The sequence below is a fragment of the Balaenoptera borealis genome (assembly GCF_965194805.1).
Source record: "Balaenoptera borealis genome assembly, chromosome: 11".
NCBI classification, from domain to species: Eukaryota; Metazoa; Chordata; class Mammalia; order Artiodactyla; family Balaenopteridae; genus Balaenoptera; species Balaenoptera borealis.
Window position 1 is genome coordinate 101,944,588 of NC_138868.1, and position 17,362 is coordinate 101,961,949.

Here is a 17,362-nt window from a genome sequence, read left to right on the forward strand (position 1 = left end):
ACCTCTACACTTTGGGTCACTCCTTTAAGGGTCCAACTCCAGTTGATTGGCTAAGTCCAGGTCATATGTCTGGATATCATCTGGCAGAAAGTTGAAAGAGAGAACATCTGCCCCATAGGCTTCCTTAGGGGGCTCCCGCTCCCCCCATTGGGATGCCTCCTAAATAAGAAGGGTGCTCGGATACTGGATGGCCAAGGCAACAGTGCTCCCTACAAATTCCCTCTATCAAAGGAATGCCACCAAGAGTTCATCAAGACTATGCTGGACCCCCATGGTCGTGGAGCTCTCCACCTTACAAGGCTATCCATTCTATCTCTGGACATATTCCATGATTAGGAAGTTCTTCACAAATCCACCTCCCTGAAATGGCTACGAATTGGCCGTCAGGTTCAAGTCTTTTCCCAAATCCCAGCTAAACCTCTGGGACATTTAAGAAAAACTTCTGAGCTTCCTCTTCTACTTTTACTTTAAAATCTGAAGCAATTGAGAGGCAGACCCCTTCCTCCAGGAATTTGGTCCAGAGACAGCATGATAAAAAAGAGAAAGCACAGGATTGAACTCAGTCCTGGCTCTGAATCCAAGCTGTGCTGCTTCTTAGCAGTGAGACTTTGGACGAATTACAGTTTCTTCAGCAGAAGACTGGAGATACTGATGATGGCAGGGATTAAGCTCAAACACTTTACCAGTGTGCTTATTCCTTCTAGCCTTGCTCACAGTGAGGCAATGCCCGCTGATGACAGGAAGGCAGGGTAGGGTGGTGGTTAAGAGCAGAGGTGCCAGGCACACCTGAGTCTGAGCCCAGGTCCCACTCACTATCTGCATAACCTTGTACAAATGATTTACCTTCTCCTTTGCTCATCTGTAAAATGGGCATAATAATAGTAGCTACACCATAGAGTTGTTCTAGAGATTAAGTGAGGTAAAAGGCTTACATGGTGCTTGGTACATAAATAACATTCAAGAAGTGTTACTTCTTCTTGTTCTTATTGATTGGCGGTTGGGGGTGTCACTCCTTGATCCAGAAGGACTTTTCATCGCTGCCACTGGGGGAGGCGGCTGCCTCTTTCAGGAGAGTCGTAGCCCCGCTGTCAGTGCCCATGAGGAAGGAGACAGGGCACATGCTGGTTTATTAAGTTTCGGCAGGGACCATCCCGGAAGCTTCTGAATCAGTAGACGCCTGTGACTGGCGGGGCTTCAGCTGAGCTGCTGTCACTGAGGGCCATTGACCCCATCTGTCGCCAGAGGAGACACAGCAGATCTTGCTGGAGAAACACTGATCAGAGAGTCCAGAAGGAAAACTGCTCCTCTCCTCTTTCTACTCCTCCCACCCCATCTGCTTCTGTCCCCCACTCCCTTCAAAGCACACACAGAGACACACACCCTTTTTTCCTCTCTCTCTTTCAAAACAGGGAATAATTAAAAAACCCAAATCCAAACATCCAGCAGAAGTTTATGCTTGAGTCTTAGAACACAACATATGGCTTCCCAGCCATTGCCAGATTCTGCAAACCACAGAGAGAGAGAAGTCTTCGGCCTCCACCACGGCCCCCCCAGCTTTGGGACCATTTGCCGCAGGGTCAGCACCCCTCCCTCGAAGACGAGGGGTCCTGGAGTTCAACCCCTTGACTTTTAGTCATAATTCCATCTTCCTCTCGTTTGAAAACGTTCCAAGAATGCATTCAAATGCTTTTCTTCCCTCTTTTTGCCGCTCTATTACTCACCTTCTGCATTGGGTTTAGAGGCAGTGGGGACCACGGAGAGGATTTGGATATGGAATTTTCTGGTCACGTCACACTGCCCCTCTGTAGGGGCAGAAAAGCTGTGTGGTGGCAGCAGCAAGCTGGGGCTGACGAGAACCCCAAGAGGAAGGGGACTCCTGAGACACGAGTAGGAGCCGGGCTGAACCACACAAGGAATCTTTGTCCGCTCTGAGGCTTGGGCCAGTAAGAGGCCCTTTCATCTTCTGCGGCCTTTGCCTAGGAGCTCTTACTTTCCAGTCTTGGCTGCTCCGTAGAGAGGTCTGGGTTATAGACACGTAATCTCTTCACTGGGCAGATAACGCAACCGGCATATGGGCCGATGAGATAAAATTCTTGTCTGTGAAGTCGATTTCCAAATCTTGGCTGTCAGACCAGGCTGAAGAGGGGTGTCCTAGAATGGTTGGGGAAGGGGGGATCAAAGGAAAATCTTCCCCTTTCCTCCCAGTGGAAGCCTTAGGGCAAGGCCGCTCCAACCCCCTAACTTGCGGATCACAGAGGGCGTCGTGTTCTGGCCGGAGCTGAGACAGGGCGAGCGTGGGGTATCCTCTCCCCACCCACCCCAGGCCACCTGGATCCTGTGGGCTCCACCACATGCATTAGGTGTGGCTATGGCTACAGATCAATAGAGGGAGAAGCATGACAAACAGCAAAGGCACTTGTGAATGTCCATTGCCCTCTTTGGGGGCCGGGGGCATGGTGGCTGTAATTAGCTTCTCTAGAACTCTGTGTTCACAGAGGGGGAAACAAGCCCTTGGAGATTGTATATTTTCCACTGCTGTACCCCATGATGTCACCACAGGTGCCTTCTGGCTGACCCCAAGCTTCTCATTCTCCAGGAACTGCCGTGCCTGTTGGTGGCAGTTTTGTAACTCTGAGAAGTCCCAGGGGGCCTGGTGAACCACCAGCAAATGATTTCCTGTTCCCTTCCCCTGCTACCCCACAATGGCCCAGCCCCCATGACACCGGGCCAGCACTTGCTTGGTGAGAATGAATTCAACTGTAAGTGGATTTCTCACCCAAGTTTTAAACACCTCCAAGAAAGCAGATGCATACGTATCTAGTCAGATGTGTAAAATACAAGTCAGATAGAACTGCTTTTCCTGTTCTAAAATGACCTATCAGAAAGCCCTAGAGCCTTGGGTTCCTGGCAGATCCCTGAGACATTAGTACATGGCATCAACGTTTAGAGCTGGGCGGGCTTGTGGAAGGAACGAGCGTATGAAGTCTGATGGCCTTGGGTTTGAACCTCAGCTCTGCTACCTTCAGCCATATGAACTCAGGCAAGTTATTTAACCTTTGAGTACCAGCTTCCTGGCCTGTAAAATGGGGTAGTAACTTGCCTCATAGAATTGTGTGAGGATTAAGTATGATATATATAAAAGCCAATAACAGAGCATTCCTCAGACACTGAATAATGGTAGTTTTTGTATTAATAGCACAGATTAAAGAATCTTTGTGATTGGAGCTGATAAAGAGGGGCAGAGATTAAAAGCTAACTCATGGAGTGTGTGTCTTTTGTGGAGAGAAGGATAAGGTTCTATGTTAGGATTTGAGTCAATCTGGAGTAGAAAGAGGATGGTTCAACCTTATCTTGCTCCTCCAATATGATACAAATCCTCTGATGGACTTGCACGATTGCAGTTAAAAATAATACTTTTTGAGCATTTACCATGTACCATTGTTCTAAGAATCTCACATGTAATGATTGTCTTAATCCTCATTACAACCCAAGGTGGTGGGTATTATAATTGTCCATTTTACAGATGGATTAGCTGATGCACTGAGGTTAAAAGTAACTGCCCAAGACCATACAACTAAGAATTGGAGGAGCCAGAGAGTCAATTCCCTCTCTGAGCTTCATTTTTCTCCTGGGGAGGGGGCAGTTTAGAGATTCATAACGTCCAAAATTCTCTGTCTATCCTAAATTTACATGGGGAACTTTCTGGAGTATGTGGAGATTTGAGAGTTACTTTAGTGATGTTAGTGATGGAAAAAGAAACCATTGAGGAAGCTTTCAATGACCTGAAACTCTTTAAAAGTATTACATATTCACTTGCCTCCTTTTTCACTTCTCTTTTCTTGTCTTTCCTCTTCCTCTTCCTTAAAATGAGTCTCTGTAGTATATATACATCATTAGCTCATTAGAACCAAGCTCCTATCCTATCATATAAGTCAAGGAGTATATTTGAGATTGTTAAGAAAGCCAATACTATGAGTTCTCATCACAAGGAGGAAAAAAAAAAAAATATATATATATATATATATATATAAATATATAAATTATACATATTTTTTCCTATTTCTTTAATATTGTATCTATATGAGGTGGATGGATGTTCCCTAAACCTATTGTGGTCATCATTTCATGATGTACGTAAGTCAAATCATTATGCTGCACACCTTAAACTTATACAGTGCTGCTTATTTTATATCTCAGTAAAACTGAAAGAAAAAAAAAGAGCCTCTGATCAGAGGTTGTAACAGTCCAGCTTAGCATCTTGAGAGATCATTGCAGCTGTTTCTCTTCTTGCAAAGCCTAAAGCATTAAAAAACAGATTCTTTAAGAATAAAACTTCTCGAAGAGTCATCTGCACTGGCTGTTTCTACTTCCTTTCCTCCTCTTCTCTCATAAACTGATTTCAGCCAGGCTTTTGGTCCCACCTCCTGCCCAAACTGCTCTTGTCGAGGTCAGCAATGGCCTCGGCATCACCACATTCGGTCAATTCTCCATCCTCCTTGTGTCCATCCATCAGTGACATTTGATCCAGGTGACCCCTTCTTCCTTCCTTGAGGACACCTGGCTGCCAGGAGTCTCTTCTCTTGGTCCTCCTACCTCAATAGCTGCTTCTGCTCTGACTCCTCATCCCCTCACCTCTAAATGTTGAAGCCCCCCAGACTGAAACACTGACCACTTTACTTCTCTGTCTCATCAGCCTCCTGGCTTTAAATTCCATCCATATGCTGACAACCTGTATACTTATATTCCCAGCCCAGTCTCCCCTCCTGTTTTCCAACTCCATATTCACCATCTCCTTCGGATGTCAAATGGGCATCTCAACCACGCCTCCTCCTACAGAGTTTTCCCCTTCTCAGGTATGGTAACTTCATTCTTCCAGACGTTCAAGCCCTTGGAGTCATCCTCAATGCCTCACTTTTTCTCGCGTTCAATTGATCAGCAAATCTGTCAGTGTCACTGCTTCATACTCACCAGATCACTTTCATCTCTCATTTGTATTATTGCAGTTGCCTCCAAACGGATCTCTCTGTGTTCACATTTGCTCTCCTACAGTTTCTCCTCATCAGTATAACCAGAGATCCTTTTACAATGTGGGATGGATTATATCACGCCGCTGCTCAAAACACCCTAGTGTTTCCCCCATCACGGTCAAAGTAAAATCTAAAGCCTTCAAGTCCCTATCTGGTGTGTTTCCTTGTCACCTCTCTGAGTTTTATCTCCTTTCACCCTCCTCCTTGCTCTTTGAACCGAAGCCACTGATGGATCTACTTACTGTTCCTTGAATACACGAACCACGCTCCTGCCTCAGGCCTTTTGTGCTTGCTGGTCCTTCTGCCAGGAATGCTTTTCACACAGACGTCCACATGGTTGCCTCCCTCCCTGGTTCATTTATGATCTTATTGGACCACCCTGTATAAAATAGAAATCCCTTCCCATCCTTCCTTGCTTTATTCTTTTCCAAAATACTTATCATAAGATGCATGTATTTATTTATTCGTTATAATATCTGTCCTCTCCCTGAGAATATAAACTGCATGAGGGGGAAGATTTTTGTATGTTTCATCCACTGCTGTATCCCCAGGGCCAGAACAATGGCTGGCACGTGGTAGATGTCCCATTAATATTTACTAAGAGAATAAATGACTCTAGGTCAGTTTCTACAACAGATTCCGAATGACCAACCCAGCTCTTTGTGGAATTCTGTTCACTCAGAGTGAGTAAATCTTCCACACTATTAAGGGTAGGAGTCGGGGCATGGTGGTTGGAAGGGCCACTAGACCTTTTCTGCCATAAATTCTTTTTCCATTTGATGGTATTTACCATCCCAAGATTTCAGCTCTAGCTCCAGACTTGCCTGAGGATATTTGTCAGGATGAACTGGACTAAGAATTCAGTGATTCTCAAGATGGTTTCCCTGAAAAGATCCTTGTGGAACACCACCCCTTTAAAAGTCCTGAATCCAGACTGCCTGTTACATTCTCAGATGCATTATTTAAAGTATTTCCAGTGGTGCGGGGGCAGGAGGTGTGAGCTACTTTTGTTACTTAGTGGTTTCAAAAGCCTTCCAGGATCTCTTTCCTTATTACCCCAAAGAATTTGCTCACTCCTAACCCTTCTCTACTGTCACCTAACATAACCTCTTAGACTTGTAGCTCATCAGCAAATCTTTTCGTGCATTTCATCTGCACCTCCAACTCTTAGTGGGTGAAATTGAGAAACATGCCACTCCCTTCTTTTGGGACGTCTTTTAGGAGAGCGAGACTTCTTTTCCTTGGGGAGGCAGAGAATGATATTCATAGAAGATACTTTTTATTGAATGAACCAATTGCACAGACTTTTAATTCCTTGGAGAATGTTCCATATTCGTGGTACAGCGCATTAGTCATAATACTTTTAAAGAATGAAAACATTGCATTGTATTTGCGTGGTTTTCCATCATGCTCTGCAACCCTTCACATCTGTTATTTCATTTGACTCTCATGAAGCTTCCTGTAATAGACAAGTTGTATCCAATTTTACAGATGAAAACAGAAGCATTGTTGGGTCCCAGTGACTCACTTAGGACCGCCCTTGATCGACGGCCCAGTCCATCTCAGGTCTTTGGTGCTCCCACTTCCTGGCCGTGAGCGTTTGGCCTCCCCTCGGTATTGATAGGTGACCCTCTGGTTCTCCTCTGCCCTCCTGGAGCTCAAGTCCCTGTCTCAGACACTTGATGATTGCCTTTTCCTGTGGGAGTCCATTTCTAGCTTACAGCATCCTACTCCTGGTTCTGCCAGGTTCTGAGGGGGCGGGGTGGGGAATGTCTGTGTCTGGGGACTGTTCTTTCCCTAGAAAGATGCTCAGTGGGAGAAGGAACCGTCATGAATGAACCATAGGATCCATGGCTGGCTGCCCTTCCCGTGTTCACCTGTGTTGGTACCCAAGCTCCAACCTGGTCTGGAGTTGGGCTTCCTCTCTGGACATCCATTGGGAAGTCACATCCTTTAGAAATCTTCCACTTGTAAGTCAGGCAGCCCTAGGGGGTAACCTTGAAGCATAATACTCAGACTGGTATTTCTTTGACCACAGAATTATAGCAATGGCCACCTTTGTATAGTGCTTTAAGCGTTACGACCATGCTTCAGAAGCACCCAGAGAGTCTTTTAAAATACAGGTTCCTGGACCCCTCCCCTGGACATTCTAATTCAGTAGGTTTAAGAAGGATCCAGAAATCTGTAATTAAAAAAAAAAAAGGAATTCCTTGCCCATTAACCTGGCTCTGAAATCACTGTTTAGATTACAAAGCCCTTTTGTTTATAATATTTCATTTGTTCCTCACAGCACATGAGGAAGCTGTTAACCTCTTTTGCAGATGGGGCTCAAATATGGTAAATGACTTATTCCAAATTCCTAAGTTAGGGAATGGCAGAGCCGAGCCTCTAGCCTCAGGTCTTTGTCTCCAAACCTGGTTCTCTTTCCACTCCGTTCTCCCTTAAGAGACTCCTTCCTTCTCTCGGTTGCCCTGGGGTATTGGTTTTCCCTCATACCCTGATTGCGAGCCAACAATCTCACTCACCAGGTCCAACTGTTCTCCCCTGAGAGCAGCTCTGAGCAGGTTTGGGGAAGACAGTAGAAATCCAGGCCCTGGGGGAAGCTTTTCCGGCCATCCTTCCATGTCAGGTATCCGGGAATATCAGGCAACAGTGGTGGCCAGGCCGAGCCCCATCCTGGAGGAAGTGCAGACACCACTAGTTGAGTGTTGCAGGGGCCCCAGACCGCCTTTCATGACCAAATAGAACTTTCAGCCCAGTTCCAAGAAAGAATTCTGGAGAGCACAGGCTGAAACCACTGACCGCTGGCATGGAGAGTTGGTGGTAAAGTAAATCTTTCCTCTTTCCATGTGCATTGTGTTTGGAGCTAGCTCATTATGGAGAAACCTCAAAATCTCAGGTTTCATTGTAATGGGAAGAATGCAGGGTGGCGCTGGGGGTGAGTATGGGAAACTTTGAATAGATTTTCTGGTGTCTGTGGATGAGGAGATGCCAACGTGTAAGGGTCACGGGAGGGCAGGGCTCCTTCGTTCCAGCCGCCCCATACCATCGGGCACACCGTCCTGTGGCTGAAAGTCTTGCGTTGACTTTGGAGGGTGCCCTCCTCGGCCCCGACTCCCAGTGTGCCTGCTGTCCTTGGGATTTCAGAAGTTAGAACCTGGAGGAACTTTGCTTTGGGAATGGGGGCTTGATTTCTAGTTCTTGCATTTATTCATTTAGTATAGGCATCATTATATCATGGTTAAAAGCATGGGCCCAATCTGGCTGTGCCACATACTAGCCTTGTAATTATGTCACGGTGCCTGTTTCCTCATCTGTAAGATTGTGACACTAGTACCCACTTCCTAGGGTTGTGGTGAGGATTAGGCAACGTGTGGCAGGTACACAGGAGGTGCCACCTACTGCTTGCCAAACATCCAGCTCCGTGCCCCACCCCCCACCCCCGTGGCATAAAGGAGAACAGCCACGGACCCCGCCTTTCAGGAGTTCACAGTTTACCGGGAGACAGAGAAGCAGATCCCCGTGACATCAGATGGGAAGTCCTGTAATAGAGGAACATTCAGAGTGTCATGGGGGCACAGACAAGGGGCCAGCCGGGTACTGTGAGGAGCTGGGGCTAGGCCTGAACTGGAGGCAGCTTCCTAGCTGAGGTGGCAGCATTTGATCTTAAAGGGTCAGTAGAAGTGCGCCTGATGGAGAAAGAGGGACCAGCATTCCAGACAGAGGCAGCAGCATGAGTAGGGCCACAGAGGCACGTAAACTCTGACATGTGCAGGAAATTATGTCAGGTAGAGAATGTGATGCATCCAAAGGAGGTGGGAGGTGAGGCAGAGGGTCAGTGAGTGCAGGGACCATAAATGCCGAGGGATTTGGACTTCCCCCGAAGGAAGTGCACTTGGGGGTCACTGGGGCCATTGGAGAAATGTGCTCAAGTTTGTATTTTCATAAAATCATTCCAGTTGTTGGGAGAAGCGGAGAACAGTAAAAAAGGAAACAAACTAACTGGCTGACTTGAGTCTCTCACCCTCGTTAAAGGTGCGTGTAGGTCATTCCCACCCCCCCACCCTACCCCCACCCCCCCACCCTACCCCCACCCCATTCAGAGAATACCCGACTCCAACTGTGGCCAACAGACAGGGCATGGAGAACTTGGTGCCGATTCTGCCTGTGACTTTCAAGGTGACCTTGAGAAGGGCCCTTCAAGTGTCTGGGCTCCCAGTTGCTCTGTAGTTCAATGGGGATTGCATACTCGGTCTCCCTACCTCATAGGAGCAGGTTGCTGTACTCTATTCCCGCAAAATGTAGCCCCCTCAGAAGGAAAACTGTGGGTCCTGCGCTTGTTTTATCTTTCTATAGAGTGTATTTGCATTTAATTTTATTATTTAATAGGGAACATTCTCGATGCAAAAAGCAACGTGATAGAAAGAGTTACCCATCGCAAGACTTGCTCCTACCCACTCACCCTCTTGCCCCCATCCCTCCACAAGAAGCCACCCTTACTAGTTCCTTGGGTGTCCTTCTAGCATTTACTTATGCAAATTATAGTAAATACAAATTGAGATGCTTACTGTACCCCCTTTCTTATATAAGTGCAGACACTTTTAGAATATGCATCATTTTCTTCTTCAGGCCGTATATCAACAAGCTCTTTGAAAAGTAAAAGTTGTGCTTGTCAAGGGCTTTCTGAGTAGTCCAGTTATTTCTTCCAAAATGGAATAAAGGAGAGCTTTGCTGTGACATTGTCTCCCTGCTCTGTAAAATAGGGACAATCTTCTGTCTCCCCTGACTCCCATGGGGGAAAGTTATAAGTCATTTCACAGTCGTAAATTACTTGGAGACTTCTGGCGGAAGGGAGTCTCATAGTGGGACTGTTCTGATGATTCCTCAGTGAAATATCCCCGCTTTGTTCACTGGTTCCAGGATTTTTTTTTTTTTTTTAATTTAGACTGCTAATTGTTGAGGTTTTTTCCTCCCCTCCAGCTTTTCCTCTTAAGACCACTGAGCCTTAATGGGCAGCCCGTGTCTCCGCCAGGGCCATGTGGGTCTGATTTTAAGCCGCATCCTGCCAGAGACTCCTGCCTGCACACATGTGGCTCCCAGAGCTTCTCCCGGTGTCTGGTGCAAAGTCCTTTCTTTTTTTCTACCACATGTGCTGAGCCGCACAGAAGCTTCCAGACTTCACATCACAGCACAGCAGTAAGCCAGTGCTGGCTGTAATTAGCTAGAATTGCACATTCCTCCTGGTCAGAAAGACATCATATCTTCGCCTTTTCGTTCACTGTGGAGAATTTCCTGCATTCTCTAGGTTCGCTGGAGAGGCCTCAGAGGAAGGAGGTTGTCTGCGAAAGGGGGGAGGGGCTCACTCTCTAAGGTCTCTGCAGTTCTCAGGGGGTACACGTTAATGACATCTTCCGGGGCTGCCTGTCCCAACATCAGGAGGTAACCATGACGCACCGTGGGTGTAGCGGACGGTGGGAGTGGTGGCCTCCGAGATGCGCACCTGGAGAACACAGACAGTTCTGGATGCTATGGTCTGGAAACCACAGAACCTGGTGAATGTTTTGAAAGGGATTTGGTTTTGTTTCACTGGCAAGCTTCTGGAAGTCTTTTCTTGAGGCAGACAGCTTATGTTAGGTCTTAGGTAGAGCATAAGGCCGTTGTCTCTCAGATGTGGACTTGGTCCTGGGGAGCTTAATTCTGGGCCGTGGTTCAAAACCTTGCTGGTGCCAGCTTTGAGAATTTGAGAAATTCAGGTCCCACCCAAGGAACCAGAGGGATTTTGAACAGTCCCTTCACCCTCCCCGCCCAGCCAGGCAGGGCAGCAGCCAGGGGCATATTCTCTATCCTGAGGGCTAAGGGCCCTCACCTATAGGAAATTCACACATTAGGGACCATCTTCCACTTGGTCCTCACCTATAGGAAATTCACACATTAGGGACCATCTTCCACTTGGTCCTCACCTATAGGAACTTCACACGTTAGGGACCATCTTCCACTCTGTAGTCTTAGCCCATGTTGAAAATGAGCTATGCTGTTGTCCCGGGTGGATTTGTACAATGTTTAGGAGGATTCGAGAATCACTGAGTTCCCTTATGGAAGGTTTAGCCATCTGCATTGTTCCCATGGGCCTCCCTTCAGGAAGACGGATGTTTGAAAGGACTCTGGGTGCTGCTTGGGAGATGTTCCCCATTGTAAATTGGCACAGACAGCTTTCTGCACTTTCTTTTTGCCAGGACCACTCTCTATGGTATTTCTGTTGGAGCAGGTGGGGTTCAACTTGAGGAGCAGGAAACCCCATGGATTGGGGCCACCAGCCCAGTGTCTATGTCATAGGTCTGAGCTGATAAGACCCACAAGCACTTCTGTTATAACTAGAGAACTTTCCTTCTCCATTGAACAGCTCCCTATTTAAACATTAGCCTCTCCAGGGAGACATTGGTGACCCCTAGCCCAGCACAGTGTCTGGCTTACTGTGAACACTCAGTCATTGGTTGTTGGATTGGGTACTTCATTCAACAACATTGCTTGAGCACCTACTATGTGCTTGGTGTTGTGCTAGAACCTGGCAGTGCCAAAATAAGATAGAGCCCCTGCCCATAAAGAGTTTATAATCTAGAAGGAGAGGCACCAGTGTCCTCCCAACATCTGGCACATTGCCAGACACATGGGGGTCGCTTGATGGCTTTTGAGCTTGAAGTTATAGAATGACGGAACTGGAGGGTCATAGGGACCGCAACGTCCCTCGCTCTCACTTCAGAAATGAAGACACTGATTGGTGAGGGACTTGCATTCAAGGCCACCCAGACAGGGGCAGAGAGAGAACTCGGTCCATGGTCCTCGCTTTCGGCTCTTTGTAGCACCCCACTCAGCTTGCTTTTGGCGCTTAACTAGAAAGGTCAAATTCTGAAAAGTAAAGGCAGTACCAAAAAGCGTAGGAGCCCGCTTGCACCGCACGCCTGCCGCTTCTCGGTGACCTGAATCCTGTAAGTACTTGGAAACTCTGGACACTGGTTCTCAGACGTGGGCTGCAGAGTGAGTTACTCAGAGGCAGCGGGGGCCCAGCTGCCTGCAGTTCCCACTGAGATGTCATTCTTGGCAGGCCAGAGCTCCCAAGCTGGAGAGTCATCAGTTTTTACCTTGTGACTCTTTGAGCTGGGGTGCCGAACGGTGTTCAGGGTAAGGTGTGTGAGAGGTTCTGGTTCTTAAACCGCATAGAAGGGCTTTCCATCCTGCTAAAATAAGGCCGGGACCTTGTTTGACCCTGATTCAAACAAAGTAACTGTAAAAAGATGTTGAGATAATCAGGGAGAAACGAATGTGGATTTGATATTTGATGATATTAAGAAATGCTCACAGGGCTTCCCTGGTGGCGCAGTGGTTGAGAATCTGCCTGCCAATGCAGGGGACACGGGTTCGAGCCCTGGTCTGGGAAGATCCCACAAGCCGCGGAGCAACTAGGCCCGTGAGCCACAATTACTGAGCCTGCGCGTCTGGAGCCTGTGCTCCGCAACAAGAGAGGCCACGATAGTGAGAGGCCCGCACACCGCGATGAAGAGTGGCCCACGCTTGCCACAACTAGAGAAAGCCCTCTCACAGAAACGAAGACCCAACACAGCCATAAATAAATAAATAAAAATTAAAAAAAAAAAAGGAAATGCTCACAAATGGTAGAGGTGATCATGGCACAGTGACTCTGTTACAGGAAAAACAGTCATCACTTAGAGCAGCATAGTAGGTTGTTTTGGAATACTCTAGGGAAAAAAGTAAGTCTTCATAAGAGTTTTGGGGTAAGGTGATATGTATGAGATTTACTTTAAAATATTCCAGGGGAAAAAAAAAGTTGGGGAATAGATGTTGGCCAAACATTGATCATTGTAATTACTGAAGCTGGGTGATAAATGCAAGGCAGTTTGTCATACTACTCTCTCTACTTCTGTATGTGTTTGGAAAATTCCAGAATAAAAAGAGAAATACGGCCTAGATCTCTCTCCTTGCCCTCCATGCCCACCGGTGAAGCCCTTCCAGTCAGGGTGGAGGTTGGCACTGCGATGACAGACCACATGAGGAGGCTAGTGCAGGGGCCCTGTAGTAGTTGGCCGAGCCCCTGGCTAATTTAGAGATGCCCGGAAGGGCTGGACGCTCCTTTGAAGCCCCTGGTACCATGTCACCCACCAGCCCCGTCTCATCCCTGTTGTGTCTTTGGAAGCCACCTCCTCCTCAGCCCGGGGAACTCAGTGCCGTCCTTGGTGTTCTCCATTCCCTGCCAAGTCCATCTGCCCGTCAGGCCAGCCTCCTCAGACTCACCCAGGGAGGCCCACCTAAGGCAAACTCTGCTGAGCGGGTAACACACCGCACTGCCAACACTGCACATCGGGGCGTGACGGAGTTCCTCTCTCCACACCCTGCGATGCAGCTGTCTGAATCCTTATTCACCCTCCGTCCACGTCTGTCCATTTCCTCTCCCTCCCTGACAGAGGGACCGTCATTGTATCTCCCTGCTGGTGGTCTGCAGAAGGATCTGCACTCACCCACAGCCTTTACGACGTAGAGATTTCACTATTATTAGTTGGTTTCACTTTTTTCTCTCTTGTCTTACTCATACATGAACTTTTTGTACCCAATCTTGACCTTAGACCAGAGGGTTCCATTCTGGTCTTCTACGGCTGTGCCCTTTAGGACAGAGAGCAGATTCCCTAGGTCCACAGGGACGCGCTTACCTGGAGCCTGTGTCCCTCCCCCCTCCCCTCCCCCTCCCCCTGCCCCCAACAAACACGCCTCACACACTCTGGGTATTAAGGACCCAAAGGACCAGGAGGCTGCTTCCTGAGTGTCTTCCCTGTGTCCAGCCTCTTGAGGACAGACACCCGTAGCCCTGAGCGTGACCCAGGAGCAGCTGGTTCTGGTGTGGACAGAGTCTTGACATGCTCCTGAGGTGCCCACACACATGCATGTGAGGCCTCTCCTGGTACCCGAAGGAGCCGGGGGGAGGGCATAAAAGCGGGTGGGGGCAGAGCACACACAAAGGGATCAGGGACAGCCGTGTTTGGGCACAAAATGCCAAGGAGTCTGGGAAATCTAACCAGGCCTTTACGAAGGCATACGTGTCAAGTAGGAGGATAGGACCTATTTCATTTGCCAGTTTGTTTGCTTGACTTATTACTTCTAAGCATTAGACGTTGGATATGTGGGTCTCCCGTTACATTCTTGCCCAGGCCCTGCACATTTTAGGTATCTGTATCCTAATTGAGACACGGGAATTTTGCTCGTGGCTGGACTTCGTCTCATCTTAAGATAAGCTTATGTTCTCCCACAGTATTTCCTGCAGCTTGTAAAATACAACTTGTGAAGTCCTGTTGTAGCACCAGTTACTTCCTGTGTTTATAATGGAGGTGAAATCATGGTTTGTCTTTCCACCACCCTGCTTCCCATTCCCAAACAAGCAAGCCTGAGTTACATAAGCTAACAAGCTAATCTAAAATAACCTTAAAGTGAGGGTCACTTATGTGTGCCAACAACTTTATCATAAAAGTCTTCCCCTGTAATTTCCTATGCTCGTTCAAAGAGACCGGCAGCGTTCTGGCCTCCATTCAATGGGTATTAGCCGTAAGACCTAAAAAGTTGAGCTATTTTTTAAATTATAGTTTCCCAAAGTGGCTCCTCCTCTTCAAATAGGTGCTGGAATTCTACCTTCCCTCCCTTTCTCCCTCCAATGAAACATTTTCATCTCTCTCAATGAGTTCTTTTTGTTTTTTTTAAACTTTTATTGGAGGATAGTTGATTTACAGTGTTGTGTTAGTTTCAGGTGTACAGCAATCAGTGAGTTCTATTGAGATGCCTGACTTCTTATGGTACACTCATCACTATGTTACCGATCAGGGTTCGTGGCCTCCTTAATCAATAGAAACTGATAAGAGGCCAGACAAGAAATTCAGGCAAGGCTTTATTGGGTCCCGTGCTGCAGCAGTGGGGAGCAAAAACAAGTAACTGGTTCCCTTGCTTACTCCCTGAGGGAGTGCGGGCTGGTTCCTTATATGGGGTGAGGGTAGGGGTGTGTCCAGGGGTGGCTTAAGTGTTCTGCCCACCCCTTTGGTGGTGCTGTGTGCAGGGGCATGTGCAGTAACCTGCTTTTGCTCCTGGATCTTCAGAAGTGGCGCTTGGGTTCTTTTGGTCTTTTTGTATCTTGTCCATAATTTGCGCCAACTGCGCATGCATGCAGTTATTTTTAGTCCCTTACAATTTCTTTGTATTTTGTTACTCAAGGAGACGTTTATCCAGGTACATGCATTGCAGCCAAGGGTCCCAGCTCCCAGGTTCCAGCTTGTCTCAACTATACCTACATAATATCAAACAGAAAGGTTTTGAAGGCCTTTGGGAATGTCAGAGCAAACATCTCCCACCCATATTGGCTGTGTAGTTGGCCTGTCTCTCTTTAGAGACGTTAAGCCCTCAAGTTAAATAGCAAATAAGAATATGAAAAAAGAGAATGTTTATATGTGTATAACTGAGTCACTTTGCCGTACAGCAGAGATTGTCACAACATTGTAAATCAACTAAACTTCAATTAAAAAATTAAATTAAAAAAAAAATAAATAGGAAATAAGAAAGGACTGTGGCTTGGGAGAGGGAGTGTTGAGGTCAAGGAAGCAAGTAGGAGGCTTCACATATACAAAAGAAGTGCTCCCCTCTACACCCCTACAAACCTTGGCTTCCTCCCCCTCACTCCATCTCAAACCCCAATTAAAGTTTAATCCAAATCATCACAAATGCAAAGTGTTTTCTTCAAGCTCCATTACTTCGTGGAGCTCCCAGGTGCCCAGTTTAATACATGCTTCAGGGAAAGATGTCTGGCAGGGACTGGATGCAGGTATTGACTTTGGAAAGAGGAGTCTTAACATCCTCAAGTATGTCTGAACATGCTCGAGTACGTCAGTGATCAGTCCCTGCAAACAAATCCCAGCCATCCAGTTTGCTTGTTTATGTGGCTCGGGCGCCTTGCACCCAAGCTCGGCCCAAATCCAAGTTTCACATTGGCAATCCCCGCCATTCGACGTGTTTGGCTCTTGTCTCTAAATGGGTGTCGACAGACAAAATCTACACTCCTTCATTCGGAAGTGCATTCATTCCTAACTTTTATTCCCCAAACGTGTATTGAGGAGCCCTGCGTGAGGCTTGGGGGAAGGGAGACTGGTCGCAATGCAGGCCTTGCCTTAAAGGCAGGCAAGCTGTATGAGCAAATTATCCGAGTGATGAGAAGAGCGTGTGATAATAGAGGTATGTACAGAAATGTGTGAATGCAGGAGAAGTAGTGGCTTGTCTGGAGGAACTGGATGAGGTATCAGAGGAGGGGGCACCTGATGTGGACCTTGAATGATGCACAGGGACAGGGATGGCCGAATAGGGCCATTGAAATTTACATTCTCCTCTCTTGAGACTCACACTTCAAAAGCTTTTGGTTTTCATGAGCACAGAAAGAGGGCTGGAGGCCTGCAGATCCACTGGGGGCCTTGTCTACAGCTGCCGTGAGGAGAGAGAGAATGGAAGAGAGCTTTGGATGCTGAGCCAGAGGGAAGGACTCTGCCCGGGCACAGGGGATTTACCGAGGAGAAAGGAAGGGGCTCAGGGGCTGGCCCCACCCCTTTGCTTGGGCATCAGTCATAGATTTACTAGTTGTTGATGCCTCCAGTATGCCACTGGGTGGGAACCAGCAGTCCCGAAAGGCCAGTGGGGATAGTCGTCAGCTCTGCTCATCTGAAGATTTGGCATGCTTCACATACAAACCTCACTGCAGCTACTGCCTTGATTGCCATCTTGAAATAGCTCCTCATCACTGGATGAGTATTTTAATATGCAGCTTTCATCAAGAAGCTTCCATTAAAGCAACTCCAGTAGAGTGTATAATCGTTTCCCCCCCTTCATCAGACATGCTTGTCTTACAGAATTATGATGAGTTCAATTCTCACTTTTTTTAGTCCCATCTTTTAAAAAAGGAAAAAAAAAAAAAAGCCCTCAGAGAAATGATCCTGCATCTGTGTTAAAAAGTTTCCCTCTGGGTTTTCAGATCCGTCTTTTCTGGGTCAGCATTTCTCTTTAAGGCTTTCCTTATCACAGTTGTTTTTTTCTTTTTTTTTTTTTAAACTTCCTGTTTCCTATCGAGCTTTGTATAAACTCATTTTGTCTTAAGCCATTCAGGAGTGAACTTTTCCCCTTTTTGCAGGCCAGTACTTTTTCAGCAACTTCTTATTCACTGTACACTCGAAGGTCATGCTTGTTTCAAATGTTTTGACAATCTTCAATTATTTGCACTTAAGGATTTGAGTAGAAAAGAGGAGCTGCAT

General features: G+C 47.1%; 1 protein-coding gene across 5 annotated transcripts in view; it reads left to right on the forward strand.

Annotated features, from left to right (window-relative positions):
- UBASH3B (ubiquitin associated and SH3 domain containing B) overlaps positions 1-17,362 on the forward strand; it is a 149,561-nt gene that overhangs the window by 61,580 nt on the left and 70,619 nt on the right. Inside the window, exon 1 of one of the 5 annotated variants that reach the window (XM_082339812.1) lies at positions 10,940-16,298. The exons of the other annotated variants lie outside the window; for them this stretch is intronic. Coding sequence (XP_082195938.1) covers positions 15,941-16,298 — 358 coding nt within the window. The 5' untranslated portion in view covers positions 10,940-15,940. Of the gene's footprint in view, positions 1-10,939; positions 16,299-17,362 lie in introns of those variants that run through there. 5 annotated transcript variants of the gene reach the window in all.